At 37.2% G+C, this 17,166-nt stretch overlaps 1 protein-coding gene across 2 annotated transcripts; it reads left to right on the forward strand.

The window, feature by feature from the left end:
- Positions 1-1,634: 1,634 nt before the first annotated feature.
- Positions 1,635-5,123, forward strand: LOC107772993 (auxin response factor 16). Of its 2 annotated transcripts, none has more exons than XM_075225204.1 (4): positions 1,635-1,709; positions 2,256-3,436; positions 3,859-4,757; positions 4,855-5,123. In XM_075225204.1, exons 2-4 carry the CDS (start codon positions 2,315-2,317, stop codon positions 4,922-4,924), a joined length of 2,091 nt encoding a protein of 696 aa, XP_075081305.1. In that variant the 5' UTR covers positions 1,635-1,709; positions 2,256-2,314; the 3' UTR covers positions 4,925-5,123. The 2 variants fall into 2 exon arrangements, with proteins under 2 accessions (XP_075081305.1, XP_075081304.1); XM_075225203.1 differs by lacking the exon at positions 1,635-1,709 and adding an exon at positions 1,734-1,978.
- Positions 5,124-17,166: the final 12,043 nt, after the last annotated feature.

Below are 17,166 nucleotides of genomic sequence, written 5' to 3' on the forward strand. Positions count from 1 at the left end.
TTTGTTACTCTTTTTTTTCTATTTTATAAGACGTTATTATGATATTAGTCTATTTAAGGAATGACTTATTTTTATATTTAAAAATAAATTAACTTTAAATTTTTATATTATCCTAAATATCTTGATAGGTTTAATACCATTATTTTAATTTTTTATCTTTTTTAAACTCTGTACCAAGTTAAATATCGCCATCTAAAATGGAACGTAGCACAGAGAATCAGACTCATTATGGATTATTTTATAGTGGTACAATTATGATGCTTGTTCTGAATGGAAGAGAGATAACCTTTTTTGGGATGTTGCAAATTAACAAACGAAACATCTTAGTCGGTGTAAGAAGTCACTCCCACTCTAATCTAGCAAGAAATGTCATACCGGTAAAATAATACGGGAGATAATCGATCCTTTCTTAGGGTTCTAAGTAATTCAACTAGTGCCAAAAATAAATTTGGTTGTAGAACGAGGCAGCACAGAGCAGTTGGCACACTAAATAATCCATAGGATATTAGTGTTGGAACGGGGGATTACTCAATGTTGCTACTACAACCTACATGCATAATATATGTACGGATAAAATTAGGGATAAAGTTTTCCCTAATTCCTCGATGAGGGAACAAAGTGGAAGTACAGATCGACAAAATTATTATTAAGGTTAGGAACCCTCATATCGAGACCCGGGAAGAATGAACGATGTATTGGAGATCGAACATAATAAAGCAACGTGCCACAGACCAAGTATAGTTTCTGCACCTTAGGAGATACGGTGGACAGTTATACATGACGGATAGGGGGCCATAATATTCGCCTTCAACTGGATTTTATGGCACGAATCTCGTTCGGTGTTCATTATAGATCAACAATTACCGGAGAAACAAGATTTTTATTTTTTTAGGACTTGTACTAGGATTGAAATTCTCCTACTATATAAAGAGGAAGTTTTTCTTTAGTTTGTCATATTGTAACACGCAATTCAAAGCAATAAAAGTTTAGTTTTGTCTTCTAGCTACTGTCTAAGGCATTATTCACTTGTTCTTTTATCCACTCACGACCGAACTTGTACCGAGTGTCCCATCGAGGACGAGTCCCATTGTCCAATCTGAGAACAAACTTGGTCATTACATTGCGATTGGTTTGATCATTTATTTCGTCTTTAATTCATCTATCTTTTATTCTTAATGTTCGTATTAAATTAAATCACGTATCTTTTAAACCGCGTACAAATCTAATTATTATTCATTTTTTGGATAAACAATAATAATCTTGAATAATGAAAGGATTCTGAAAAACAAAAAAAAAAGGTTTAAAAAAATATAATTGATTGTCTTATTAATTTTGCTATCAATTAAAGAAGTCCAGCGCGTGTGGATACACGAATCATGGAGTAGGATAGAATTATAGAATATGAAAACCCTATAGAAGAATGAGATCCGTTATTAAACATAAATAAAAGTGCGAATTTACTCGTAAGGTTTACTTGGAATCTTGCAAGACATAACCATTGAAACAGCTTCCGCAAATCTCCATTTCCAAATCTCAACTCCCCACCCCAAACACAATATATATATATATATATACTAATGTAGTAGAAGCAGGTGCAGGAGTACAAGTAGGAGTACAAGTATATAAGGAGTGTATAAAGAAGTGTGATAGTGTCAATTTCATAAGCAATCAGCCTGCCACCCTCTCTCTGGTCGGCAACGAAGCTTCAGGTGACTGTTGAGTGTATGTGGTTTGTGTGTCTCTTGTCTCTGTCTGTCCCCATCAACACACTCTGTTCTCTTTATCCCCCTACCCCCACTGCACCCACCCCTCTTTCTCTCTCTCTTTTTACTGTTTTTTATGTTGTCTAAATTCTAAGCAACCCTCCTATTCGCTCCTTCTCTTCAAGTAAAATCACATTTCTTTTTTCCCTATTGCATTGATCTGATAACATGGAAGCTCGGCTTTGTATTTTCATGTCAAAACCTTTATTTTGAAGGTAAACGTATCTTCTACCTTCTCTCTTATCATGCTTTTCCTCTTTTTCATTTTCTGAAAAGTAATGGGGTTTCTCAGGCACAACTAACCAAGTCATTTCAAGAGTCTCTATGTAAATTATTCCTTCTTTTAATTTATGGGTTTTCACTAGATATGTAGTCAGTCTAAATTGAACAAATCCTAAAGAATTGTATCATTTTTCTTCTCTATCTCTGTTTCTCTCCCCCTCTTTCCTTGTTTCAAAACTCTAATACTTGGAACCTTTTTTGTTGTTACAGAACGAGATTCGGGGAAAAGTTAGCATTTTTATTTGTTTGGAGGTTAAGAATAAGGGAGAATGATTAATATTATGAATCCAGTAAACAAACCTATGAATGAAGTGGAGAAAGGATTGGATCCTCAGTTATGGCATGCCTGTGCTGGTGGTATGGTCCAAATGCCACCACTGAACTCAAAAGCCTTTTACTTTCCTCAGGGACATGCTGAACATGCCCACAAGAATGTTGATTTTGGGGTTTTCCCTAAAATTCCACCACTTACTCTTTGTAGAGTGTCATCCATTAGGTACTTGGCTGATACTGAGACTGATGAGGTCTATGCCAAGATAAGATTGATTCCATTAAAAGGCAACGAATGTGATGTTGAAGATGATGCTGGATTTCTAGGGCTTGATAAGAATGAGAATCAAGAGAAACCTAATTCATTTGCCAAGACATTGACACAGTCTGATGCTAACAATGGTGGGGGGTTTTCTGTGCCAAGATATTGCGCTGAGACCATATTTCCACGGCTGGATTACTCGGCTGAGCCTCCTGTCCAGACCATTTTGGCTAAGGATGTTCATGGGGAGGTTTGGAAGTTTAGGCATATTTATAGGGGGACACCAAGGCGGCATCTTTTAACGACTGGATGGAGCAATTTTGTGAACCAGAAGAAGCTTGTTGCAGGGGATTCGATTGTGTTCTTGAGGGCGGAAAATGGGGATCTCTGTGTTGGGATCCGGAGGGCGAAGAGGGGGATTGGTAGCGGACCAGAGGTGCCCTCCGGATGGAATACTGGACCAGGGAATTATGCCTCTTCACTGTATCATGGGTTTCCTGGGTTCTTGAGTGAAGATGAGAAGAAGTTCATCCGAAATGGTCAGGCAGCAAAGTCTGATGATGGTATAAGGGGAAAAGGTAAAGTTAGAGCTGAATCTGTCGTTGAAGCAGCAAAACTTGCTGCCTGTGGCCAGCCATTTGAGGTGGTTTACTATCCCCGAGCAAGCACTCCGGAGTTTGTCGTCAAGGCCTCTGCGGTAAGAGCTGCAATGAGAGTCCAATGGTCTTCTGGGATGAGGTTCAAAATGCCTTTCGAGACAGAAGATTCCTCAAGGATAAGCTGGTTCATGGGGACCATATCTTCTGTTCATGTTGAGGACCCCATCCACTGGCCAAATTCTCCATGGCGCCTTCTCCAGGTAACGTCTTAGTCTTTTTTATACGTCCTGGTTTCCATTTACAGACATTCAAATTCTTTATGTTCATTCTTAAGTCATTATAGTTCAGAAAGTCGCATTCTAGTATGCAGTTTGATTGCCTCTTGTATGATAATGTTTAGCTCATCTCAAGTTTAGCTAATTCAAAACTTAAAAGGACAAAACTTCTAGTTTTTGACCTTATCAAGCCTTTTTTTAGTTAAGAATGTCCGCGTTTGATGAAGTGACTTTGGAAACCTTTCTAGTTGGTGTTCGTCTAGAGTAAGTATTTAATAGTCAAAGGGAGGATGCTAAAAGCTTTAAGTCCGCAACATTCCTGAGGTTCTAATAAGAATCAGCAAGTTCCTTTCTTTTTATAGTTTTGTTGTGATCCGCGGTTTCTCATTTTGCTAATTCCTGAGCAGGTGCATTGGGATGAGCCAGATTTGCTTCAAAATGTGAAGAGAGTGAGTCCATGGTTGGTTGAATTGGTATCAAATATGCCTCCCATCCATCTCTCTCCGTTCTCACCCCCACGAAAGAAGTTGAGGCTTCCACAACCCCCTGAATTTCCCATGGTTGGGCAACTCTCGATGTCTTCACTTCTCAACAACCCTTTAAGCCCCAGCAGCCCTTTGTGTTGTATATCGGACAACATTCCTGCAGGCATACAGGGAGCCAGGCATGCTCAGTGTGGATTATCGTCATCAGATCTCCACTTCAACAAACTGCAGGCAGGGCTACTGCCATTCGGATTCAAAGAACTCGAACGTTCTGTCCCGCCTTCTAGACTTCTTAAAGGCGGCAGCTTCATGACCAGTTTTGACAATGATGAGAATATCTCTTGCCTATTAACCATGGGTAATACCTCTCCCACTTCAACGAAACGTAAGGAAACACAAACACCGACGTTCATGTTATTCGGTAGACCAATTCTTACCGAGCAGCAGATGTCCCTGAGCTGCTCTAGTGAAACAGTTGGCAACAGTTTATCTAATGGGAATCCGGAGAAGATGATGAATCTCTCCGAGGGTTCAGGATCAGCTGTTATCCATAATGGTCCACCAGAAAATTCTTCAGGTGAGGTACTTCCTTGGTATAAAGATCAGAAACTTGAATTTAGAATGGAGACCGGTCACTGCAAGGTTTTCATGGAATCCGAGGATGTAGGTCGAACACTTGACCTTTCAGTCCTTGGATCGTATGAAGAATTGTATAAAAAGCTAGCTGACATGTTTGGTGTTGGAACATCAGAGATGCTAAGCAATGTGCTTTATCAAGACTTAACCGGCACTGTTAAGCACACTGGAGACGAACCATTCAGGTGAAGTTCTAACCACAGATTCCTTTATGTTCGTTTTATTCATGTTCACATGGGGCAGTTATTGAAATTGTCCTTTCGCTTTTTTTTGCGCTTGCAGTCAGTTTGTGAAGACAGCAAGAAGGCTTACCATCTTAACAGATTCTGGCAGCGATAACATACGGAGATAGAGACTGATGAATATTGATCCTTGTTAATTGTACAGTTGATTGCTACAATAGTAGTTTCAACCTACTTCCTTTTCTGCTTTGAGTTGTTTTTAAGAGTTGAAGGGGAAATCTCTCCTTCAACCTGTGTTTAGCAAATTGGACACTGAAGACAGATTCAGCTTTGTTTGATATTTTCAATCTACCTGGATTTCATCTTGCAGCTTTTTTGTTGATCTTACAAGAATGCAGTTTTTTCATTCAGCATCTATTGACAATGTAGAAATTAAAAACTAGTAAATGGAACATGATGCTAGATTAATGTGTACAAAACTGAATATGCTGGCGATATTTCTTCATTCTTACATTGTATACGTTCAAAATTTTGAAACTCATCAGTTGACTTGTCACCTACCTCACCCGCACTCCATCACCCTATCCACAGGGAAAAACAGAAAAACAACAACTCCGACGACCCAGTAAAATTTCACTAATGGGGTCTGGGGAGGATAGTATGTACGCAGACCTTACCCCTACCCCGAGGGAGTAGAGAGATTGTTTCCAAAGCCCCTCGGCTCAAAAAGACGAAAAGAGACAATATCGGTACCACCAATAGAAACCATATGAAGAATAACATCATGAAAATGAGAAAGTAATGCAAAGCAAAAGTGATAGACAGTACATAGACTCGGCACTATGGAAAACGAAAGAGTAGTAAGACACAACATTGCCACTGGCTGACTTTGACAAAAATCCTACCAGACTAGCCTCATAAAGGTACAAAGTAAGGAAAAACTCAATTACCTCCTAACCTACAACCCTAATACTCGACATCCACAACTTTCTATCAAGGGTCATGTCCTCGGAAATCTGAAGCCTCCATGTCTTACCTAATCACCTCTCTCCAATACTTCTTAGATCGTTCTATACCTCTTCTCGTGCCCTCCAAAGCCAGCCACTCACAGCTTCGCTTCCCGTATCTTGTCTCAACAAAAAGAAACCTTTTTAGTGTGTTTAAATTTTAGGTAGCTTTGCACTATAAGAACGCCACATTGTCCTACCTCCCCCCCCCCCCTCTCCTCCACCCACAAAAAAAAGTGCTTGTGACAAAAATTTACAAGTAAAAAAATAAAGATGAATGGTTTGGGGTGTCAGTGAGTGGAGTCCGGAACCCAATTGTGGTTCTTTTGGACTCAAATTACGTAAATAAGTGTAAAAAAATTACCTTTCTATATATAACGCCAAAATACGCCACGTTATACCTTAACGGTAACTTTTACCATTAAGGTATAGCGTGGCGTATTTTGGCGCTATATATACTGACGATTTGACTGACAGGTATAGCGTGCTGTATTTTTACGCTATATGTATAGCGTAAAAATACATCACGATATACCCTTGATTATGGGCCCACCAATAAGTTAAATGACATAACAATAATTCAAATGTGTATAGCGCATATTTAAAGAGTGTCATACATCAAAAATTTCACCCCTCCCCCCCTCTCTGGCTAGCCATTTCCTATATAAAGGGATTAGGATTTTAGGAAAATCCATTCACAAAAAATTCTAACTTCCATTCAATCTTTTCTTCTTGTTAAATTCTCAAGCATTTTTTTATAATGTCTGAAGAGCGTAGAATAAGTTTCATTATATTGGGGGGTGAGGTGATGGAGAATAACTCTGTGAGGGTCATGTTAAATTACCACTTACAATGGAGTACGATAAATTGATATCGTTGTTATGCAAAAAAATGAGTGTGAGGAAACATTCAGTGATACTTAAAGTAACCGGAAGATATTCGTATTCCATCACTCCGCAAGGGGCTGCTTTTTACTCGGAGTTAAACATCTACGATGATGAAACTTTGAGGGATTTTCTGAGGACTCCGGATGAATACCGGGAATTTCTTGTAATCAAAATGTTGGATATGTACGTCAAGGTCGAAGACATTCCCAACAATGAGGTTGCCGGACAGGTTCCGGATGAAAGAGTTTCCCTTGATTTAAACTTATCACCGCATGTTTTACATAATTCACAAGACGAGTGGTATACTTCAATTTTCATAATTCCTTTGTGTTACGATGTACATTTTTGTTCTATTGAATTTGTATTAACGCTCATACATTTAACAGGGGATACCGGCCGGATATGAATTTTACAAATTATGAACCCAAGCATAGTTTTGGTGTGTTGGATCATGGTGGTCCATCCGGTAGTCATCACCTAAATGAAAATGTCCATTTGTCACGACCCAAACCGAAGGGCCGCGACGGGCACCCGGTGCCTTACTCAACCGAGTACCAACGTAACATATCTTTCTTATCATGTTATCATGAGTAAATGAGCCAAAAAAAACCCGTCATGAGATAACAAGAATAAAACATAAGGGAATACTCAACATATGAAGACCCAACATGATATACAAACTAATATATGTGACATACGGGCCTATAAGGCCGACATGACCATTAGTAAACTCGAAACATAGGCCGACAAGGCCATACAATTATCCATACACCTGACATCTGTCTACAAGCCTCTAAGAGTACATCAAATCATAAAGGCCGGGACAGGGTCCTGCCATACCAATCAATACATATCCAAAGCATACTGACCAAATAGGCAACTCCGGAGCAAGTGGAGTGCACCAACACCTTCGCTGAGCTGATAGCCTACTAGGAGGACTGTCAACCTAACAATCGGGACCTGCGGGCATGAAATGCAGCGTCCCCAGGAAAAAGGGACATCAGTACGAATAAAGTACCGAGTATGTTAGGCAAGAAAGCATACATAAGAACAGTAATGTAAAGAGAGAGATAAAGGAGATACCACCTGTAACATCTGAGTGCCTCTTGGGGCTATAATATGAAATGCATAATACATATATATACATAAACTTTTTAAAACATTCACCTTTGTGGGCATCATCATCATCATATCGTACCCGGCCTCAAAGAGGACTCGGTAAAAGCGTACCCGACCATTATAAGGTTCGGTAGAATCGTACCCGTCCACGTGGAGCTCGGTAAACCCAACTGATCGGTGGTTGCACAATATGTGTCGTACCCGGCCGACTATAGCGCGACTCGGTAGAGTAAAATAGATACATATACATAATGCATGCTCGACTCATGGAATCACATTCTAAATCTTTTGGAGTGACTTAAGAACATTATGGACATCCCTACCATCAATATGAACCTTAGTAGGATTTAAGGATCATACACACTTGTTTAGAATAATTTTATAAGGAAAGAACAACATGGACAACCTTAGTTGCTAGGAGTAGAGTCATTATGAAAAATAGCGTATCGTTTATGTTCATTTCATTTTAGATCATGCCAAAAGAAAGAAGAAAGTGTCTTAACATACCTTAAACCCATTTAGTCCTTAATCACTTCCAAGAAACTCTTCAAACAAGTCAACTCAATCTATCATAGTATAAGGAGATTCAAAATCAGTGTTGAGCAAAGGCTAAGTCTATAACTTAAGCTAATAGCTCGTTTACGTAAATTTTGGAAGCATCTCCCTTGTAACAAGGGCCTCCTCCAATACCATATACAAACAAAAATGACCAGAGCAATCCATCAATACATAATTATCAATATCAAGACACCATATAACAACAACAAGTCACAACTACATTATGACGAGCGGCAAGCTCCGATTGGAATCCGTATACCCCTTATCAATCCTTATAGACTTCTTACTTCAACATAAAAGTATCATTAACATGATAATGAAGTCATTAATCAATGATTCCATCCTTAAACCATATATTTATAACAACGAAAATAATCCACAACTTCAACTATCCTCAATTAGCAACTTTATTCACTAGTTCATGTCTAGCCCATCCATTTAACTTAATCAACATCAAGATAACCTTAGGCACAAGCAAGATCACAATATACATACATTAATTTCAAGTCAAAATCCAAGTTATATTCAGTTTACAACAACCCTCAATAGCAATACAACACCATAGAAGTGACTTAAGTTAATCCAAGTATTATCTTGTAGTTTATCATCCTAACAACTTAACAAACATATAAGCAAGATTAAGCACAATTAGTAGGCTGTTATACTCACCTTAGACAGCAGCAACAACTTGGAATTTCATTCAAATACAGCCCACAACAATCCTCAATGACAACACAACCTCAAAGAGGTGTTGTTCTTCACTAGAACTAAGTTTTGATGTTGAAATATGGTGTAATCACTTTGGAATCACTTCAAACCCTTGTGGTATATGTTTAGAAGGGTTAAGAGAAGTTTGGAGACGAATATTAGTTGAAAATGAGCAAAAATAGGCGTCCAAATCGTTTATAAATTGAAGTAGGTCAACCACCGCCTAAGTGGGTCCCATTGGGAGCTGCTTGCGCGGTCTCGCGAAAACACGAATATCTCTCTACTCTGATATCGTATTGAAGAACAGTTTAATGAGTTAGAAACTATACTCATAGATATTCAATTTGGTAGGTAGAACACCCCATTATTCCAAGTATATTTGGAGAAATTCTCAGATACATTTGACCTAAATTTCAGCAAATTTATGAATGTAACTTGTGATGACCTTTGCCAACTCTTGTTCCACAACTTGCTTGCCTTCAAAATGTAGAAAATGAATATCATACGACTAAAATAACTCATAGAATAACCTCCTTATCATGTAAGAACCCTAGTCTCACCCCAAAGTACTTGTTATAACATTCCAAACTTGTCGACTTTTGACGAAACTTATTTTCTTCAAATGGTTTAGCTTCTAAGATTTCCAACCCTCTTGGTACTCGTTATTCATGATCTTAAATATTTGTAACCTACAAGGTAACATGATTAACTTACTTTATTTTCTTCCAAATATAATCTCATTTCCGAACTTACATCAATGACTTACGACGTATTCTCACGTATGAAAACTTGGGGTGTAACACCATCATGGAATTTTATCATATTACGACTTGTAAGTGAAGTGATACAACTATATGGAAAGTAATTATTAATTTCAATAGCTTATTATTTTGTTGATTGTGTAGTGAAACGAGCAAGTTGAACCATATGTACTCACTCAATTGCCCGAAGACGACGTATTAAATCGGGATCTGGTAGATGCACAGAGTGAGGAAGAGAACAGTGATTACGACAATAATGCTGATGAATCTGGAGACGAGACACCCTTTCCTCATGAGGATGGTGATAAGGAGGATAAGAAGGAAGGACCTGATTCGACGAGAGAGTATGCTTCATCCCCCCTAGACGAAGTGTGTACGAGTCCCAAGTGTCGTTTCATTCAAGGGAGATTCCTTACCTTGATAACTTGCCAAGCATGCCGGATATGGAAGCTCTCACAAGGGATTTTGATGAAATTTGGATAGCAATATTGGATGAATCTAGACCAACGGTGCTGGCAAAGGGCATGCTTTTTCCTGATAAAGCGTGCGTAAGCAGGGCTTGTAAAATGCACAGCGTAAAAGAGTGTCGTGAGATGACGGTATGGGAGTCAAGTCCGGTTGTATACAAGGTTGTTTGTCGCAGGTGATTTTGGCCATGTCATTGGATGTTGCGTGTGAGCAAGAAGAAGACAGGTCTGTGGGGTAAATACATTCCCACCCACACATGCGAAATGGACACATTCAACGGGAATCACTTCAACTTGGATATTGACTTGATTTCTCTTGTCTTTATTCCACACATTGAAGCGTCCATAAGGTATAAAATCAAAGAGTGCATTATATCAGTCCACCAGGGACATGGCCATACCATTACCAAAAGAAATATATATCTCGGGTGCAAACGGGCATTTGATATAGTCTATGGTAACTGGGATAAGTCATTTGCAGCTCTGCCTAGGTACATGGCTGCACTGCAGCAGTTTAACCCCGGGACGGTTGTTGAATGGAAGCTTGAGCGGAGTTCGGGTAAACCAGAATGTATATTCAATTACGTGTTGTGGGCGTTTAAACCAGCAATTGATGGTTTTTCGCATTGCTGGCCCGTAATATCCATAGACGGCACTCATGTCTATGGAAAGTACGATATCAAGCTGTTGATAGCCGTGGCAGTAGATGCTAATAGATAGATATTTCCTCTAGCTTTTGCTATTTGTGCCAATGAAAGCCAAGAGATGTGGACGTTGTTTTTGAACCACTTGAAAGAGCATGTTGTCAAACAGCGTTCCGGTATTTGTCTAATATCTGATCGACACGGTGGTATCTTAAGTTCTGTGGAGAACTTGCCTGCATGGCAAGAACCTTATGCCTACCACCGTTACTGTGTGAGGCACTTTAAAGCCAATTTCCAGAAGGCATATCCCAATAAGGATCTGCATGATTTGATGTGGATGGCAGCAACAAACCACCAACAACATAAATTCCGGAGGCACATGGAATATATCAGGTAAGAAGACGAGGCAGCCTATCGTTGGTTAATGCGACATGATACTAAAAAGTGGACTTTGCATGCGAATGGTGACAGATGATGGGGAACTCTGACTACAAATGTGTCAGAGTCTTTCAACGGGTTATTGAAGCCGACAAGAGTATTGCCTGTCACGGCCATGGTGCGGATGTCATTCAAGCAGATAGCGGAGAGATTTGCTGAAAGGTCTGCAGCTCCAATATCATTGATGGAAAGGGGTGTTGAATTTATGCTAGTGCAGATGAAGAGATTTGAGAAATACAGACGGCGAGCACATTGACATTCATTTTTGCAGTATGATAACGAAAGAAATATTTTTGAAGTTTGCACCGCTATCCATCAAAATTGGGGGAATAATGTACATACTGTAAATGCATTTACAAGATTATGCTCTTGTGGGAAATGGTCCATCTACCACATGCCTTGCTAGCATGCCATCAAGTGCTTTCAAAAAGTTGGTTTAAGTATAACCAACTATGTTGATCAACAATATAGTGTTGCGAAGTACCTAAACACATATAGTGGGCAGTTGCAGCCAGTAGATGTTGAGCATTATTGGCCGCCTGAACCATTTAAAATGGTGTGTAACAAGTCCTATTTGCATCGAATACAGGTGCAGAAGAGAATGCGTATACGGAACCAAATGGATGTTAGTGATACCATTTATGCACGTAGATGTGGTATATGCTCGCAAACAGGACATGACCGTCGAAAATGTCCTTCGACTGGTTTGGGTGGCAATAGTAATCAAGCTCGTGGTGGGTATTCTTCTATTGTGCCTTACTATCAATGAGTTTATGTTGTAATATTTAGTTATTTTGTTTATGTTGCAAGATTTATAAAATAAAATAATGTTTGTTAATTATGAGTTGAACTTTTCCATTTCAGTTTTTTAATGATAATTAAAAAAAATTATATATTCGAAAGAACTGAAACAACATTGAAATTTCATAAAGCTGATTAATTTAATGTTAATTATGTTTGTTATTTTATATATATGTGTTGTGGTAGAGGTGGATGAAACTGCAAGAACCGCTCCCAGACCCAAACCTAACATACAAAGTTGATGTAATGTTTAAGATAAATTCTAACAAGGTAGAGTTGGAACTGATGAATAGATTATTCGAATATGTTGTCACATTTAGAAGCGGCAGAAAACAACAAACATCTCTCTGGGTGCCCATGCTCGCCCCGCACATATGCCTGTACATGTAGGCAAAACCAGCAGCACCCCAGCTGTAATAGGGTAACTCATCTAGCAGCTGAATATGATGAAAAAATCTCAGGCTGGCTAGGTTCCCCGAAGTGTTCGGGAACAAGACCCCTCCAAATAGAAGAAGCAACAACAACCTCGTATACTGGGTAATATGTATCTCCTATGTATCGTCAGTGATATCGGGGTGGAGTACCTCCGAGTACTGTCTAATAGGGGTTAAAGTCAACCGACTAGCACCCGATAATGTAGTCTCGTCCTGTGGCCTGAAACCGTAAGCTGCTGCAGCATGTCCAAATAATCATCGCGCGACATAGATCTCATAGCAATAGGCAGTGAAACGGCCATGCCATCAATGGGCAGGCCATATAAAACCTCCACATCCTGCAGCGTGAAGGTGGCCTCGCCAATGGGCAGGTGAAAAGTGTGCATCTCTGGTCGCCACCGCTCAATCAACGCCGTGATCAAAGCCCAGTCGAGCTGCATCCGATCGATCTCAATAATCCTATAGAATTTCGTATCCTATAGGCGCTGGACTACACGGGAATGGAGATCTCTGAGCCTAAAAAAATCCCACATGGCATCCACTCTCCTAGCGCGGAGAGTCTAGGACAGTAACTCTCCGTCCCATATATGGGCGGACCTATGATTGCCCCTGTAGCACTCATAGATCACGAGAGTAAGGGCCGGGATGTATAGGCGGCGGCGCGTCTATGTCGTCAACTGTAAATTAAACAACATTAATTGTATGTTTAATATGTAATTGTACAAAGTATATATACTTATTGGGTTCCATGCTCAATATTTGAGGCCCAATAGCACCAAACTATCATGAATATTTATGTGTGTCAAATTCAATATTTTGATAATTTTGTGTGTGTTTGTTTTATAATTTAAATTCTTAATATTAAATTATTTAATTATACAAAGTATATATACCTATTGGATTCCAGGCTCGATATTTGAGGCCTAGTAGCACCAAACTATCATAAATAATTATGTGTGTCAAATTAATATTTTGATAATTTTGTGTGTATTTGTTTTACTATAATTTAAATTCTTAATTTTTAATATGTAATTGTACAAAGTATATATACCTATTGGGTTCCAGACTTGATATTTGAGGCCCAGTAGCACCAAACTATCATGAATATTTATGTGTGTCAAATTCAATATTTTGATAATTTTGTGTGTTTGTTTTATAATTTAAATTCTTAATTTTTAATTATTTAATTGTACAAAGTATATATACTTATTGGGTTCCAAACTCGATATTTGAGGCCCAGTAGCACCAAACTATCATGAATATTTATGTGTGTCAAATTCAATATTGATAATTTTGTGTGTGTTTGTTTTATAATTTAAATTCTTAATTTTTAATTATTTAATTGTACAAAGTATATATACCTATTGGGTTCCAGGCTCGATATTTGAGGCCCAGTAGCACCAAACTATCATGAATAATTATATGTGTCAAATTCAATATTTTGATAATTTTGTGTGTGTTTGTTTTATAATTTACATTCTTAATTTTTAATTATTTAATTGTACAAAGTATATATTTTCATCTACCAATATAAGAAATACTTAAACTACAGGAATTCTACACTAAAATACTCTATAATTTACTACGCTAAAAGGTTCTACATTTTACTACGCTAATAAATAATCTAAACTAAATATAAACAACAAATACATTTAATCACATAATATTCACAAAAATACATATATCATGCTAGTTTCGCAAATAAAATACAAAACGACATGGAAACACTAATATCTAAATCCGGATATTAACAGAAAAAATTATTTTTCAATTTTACATTTTTTAGAACACTAATATCTAAGTCCGGATAAATATAACATACTAGTTTCGCAAATAAAACACAAAACGACATGGAAACACATTCAATCAACTAATATGCATTATTATACAAGTTTCGACATAAAATAAATCGAAATACCTCGATGTAGTATTTTGTGTGAAAATTTGAGTCCGAAAGAGTGAAACCACAATAATACGATGCTCTACTACGATGTGAGACCTACGTTCTTAACATTTTGTGGGACGGGAGGGGCCCACAATTTTTTTTAAAGACGACAATGGGATGGGGGGACCAGAAACTAAAGAAGTAAAAAACTTGGGAGGGAAAGTTTTGGTCGGGGAAGAAGACGAAGGGGATTATTTAATCAGGGGTATAGCGTGTTGTATTTTTACGCTATACATATAGCGTAAAAATACAGCACGTTATACCTGTCAGTCAAATCGTCAGTATATATAGCGCCAAAATATGCCACGCTATATCTTAACGGCAAAAGTTACCGTTAAAGTATAGCGTGACGTATTTTAGCGTTATATATAGAAAGGTAATTTTTTTTTACACTTATTTACGTAATTTGAGTCCAAAAGAACCACAATTGGGTTCCGGACTCTCGGTGAGTGGGGAGAGTCTACAAAATCTATGAGAAAATTAAAAAAATAAAATAAAAGGAAAAGGAAATTGTGTGAATGGCAGAGAGAGCACAGAGCAGAGGTTGCAGTGGAGAGTTGAATTTATCTTTACAGAGCCAACTGGAAGTAACAAGTGTTTGCAGGCCTTCAATAAAGTCAACCTATTAATTAGCAAATTAATTATATATATGGCATATAAGTATATAACTAAACTTAGTTAATTAAGTCGCCATGTGAACATCTGTAAATTAAGCAATCTTTCATAACCCTCATGTTTCAGATATAAAACCTACTTGTGAAAGAGAAACATGCATTCACACTTTGATATTGATTGTTTTCTAATCCTAAGAGCCAGAATTATTAGTGATTTTCTAGTCATACATATTACGAAAATTCACACTTGCAAAACATTATAATGACTATTATAGGTCGTTGAGACAATTCCTTTTGAATGAAATATATTATAGAGGTATATTTTTAGAATTTTTACGACCGAGAGGAATAAGTTATTTTTCCTTAGAGTAAAGCTAAAACTGCAGCATATCACTCCAACTATCAAAACATTATACTCTCGAATTTTGAAGGGTCAACATAAGTTAATTTTACCACTAACTTTTTAAACACTTTTTTTTATGTAAAAAAGAAAAGATCTCCTTTTATACTTTCTTTGAGTAGTTTGTAAGGCTCTTATCTAAGATGACAAGATTTATCTACATTTACCTATAATACCTCATTTATATAATAGGCAGTGTAGTTGCACAATTTTATTTACTAATAAGAAAACTAAAACAGAACATATCGAACCACATTAAATTTTAATTTTTTTTTTTTTAAAAAAAACGTAACATCGATTTTTTTTTATCTGTCTAATTGATCCTAGTCCTAGTAAAACGAGTACAACCTGTATGCACTTATTTTTGTTCAGAGAACATTGATTACGCAATAAAGAAATAGATCAAAGGAGCACTAATCCCAAGTGCAAAAATGTTTTCAACTTTCCAACGATAAGAAAGCCAGTTTAGTGCCGCAAGTGTAGGTAGAAATCAGATATAACAATCGTAAGTTGGAATCCCAATTAATTTGTTAATATTAATTAAACAATATTTTGGGGCCTGAAATAGAGGAATTAATGAGAAGGTTTAAGAGGTTGTCGGTCAAAGAGGCAGCTAAAGGAAAGGGCCGCGGCACCTTGGGGAGTGAACTTCTCTGACCTGCCCACCGGACAAACAAAGATTACGGACTCAAATATAAGTATTTTCCAAAAATATTACACCATTCCACGTCCACATAATGTCGTGTGTACAGCACGCTCCGTACTATACTTATATTTATTTATTCTGAATAAGGTAGTATAAGAATTTAGAGGGAGGTGAAATAGTCAACATCTCTATAATCGCATTCATATATAATAACATTTCATTATAAATGTCAAACTTTTTCGGAACCAATATTCATGTTATGTTATAATATATATTTTCTATAACATCACTTTGTTATAACAACCAAAAATATTTGGAACAAACGAGATTGTTATAGAGAGGTTTGACTGTATAAGAATTTAGAAGAGATTTTAGAATTTGCAGATCTTAGAATTCTTGTAATTCAAGTAAATTTGGACGAAAGGATTATGTGAATGACTGTTGATTTGTTCAGACTTCATTGTGAAACACTTCAAAATTAGTTGCTTTACTGATTCTAGCTAGAAAACGTAAATTTTAAAGTTCATTGTTGAGCATCCCTGTATATTGACAATAATTAGTTTGAGGTAACATTTTCACTTTACCTATTTAAAATGAAAATTCAAAAGATAAATATGAAAAAGATGAGAACGTTACGTTGTTTATCGTGTCAGCATGCATTAAGGAAACATAAGAATTGTAAATTCACCAAATTAATTATTTGACAATTAAGTGAAAAAAAACATAACCGTGTATTCTTCTTTGAGGAATTCATCATGTTTGAAATAAAATGACACTAAACATGACAATTCACAAAGAGTTTATTAAGTTTGTAATACGAGGCATTGACCCTTCAAAAACCTAAACTTGTAGAGTAGGATGTGAATCCTCATAACAAAGATTGACAGCAAAATACCATAGATAATCACTTTAAATGTCTCTGGTTTTTGCTGATGGTTGACTTTTATTTTTTTCAATATTTTGAGTAGGGGTGTACATAGGTC

The sequence above is a fragment of the Nicotiana tabacum genome, chromosome 11 (genome assembly GCF_000715075.1).
Source record: "Nicotiana tabacum cultivar K326 chromosome 11, ASM71507v2, whole genome shotgun sequence".
Lineage (NCBI taxonomy): Eukaryota > Viridiplantae > Streptophyta > Magnoliopsida > Solanales > Solanaceae > Nicotiana > Nicotiana tabacum.

Coding starts and splice junctions, on each gene's coding strand:
- LOC107772993 (XM_075225204.1), top strand. CDS start 2,315: ATGATTAATATTATGAATCCAGTAAACAAACCTATGAATGAAGTGGAG. Junction 3,437..3,858: donor CTCCATGGCGCCTTCTCCAG/GTAACGTCTTAG, acceptor ATTCCTGAGCAG/GTGCATTGGGATGAGCCAGA. Junction 4,758..4,854: donor ACTGGAGACGAACCATTCAG/GTGAAGTTCTAA, acceptor TTGCGCTTGCAG/TCAGTTTGTGAAGACAGCAA.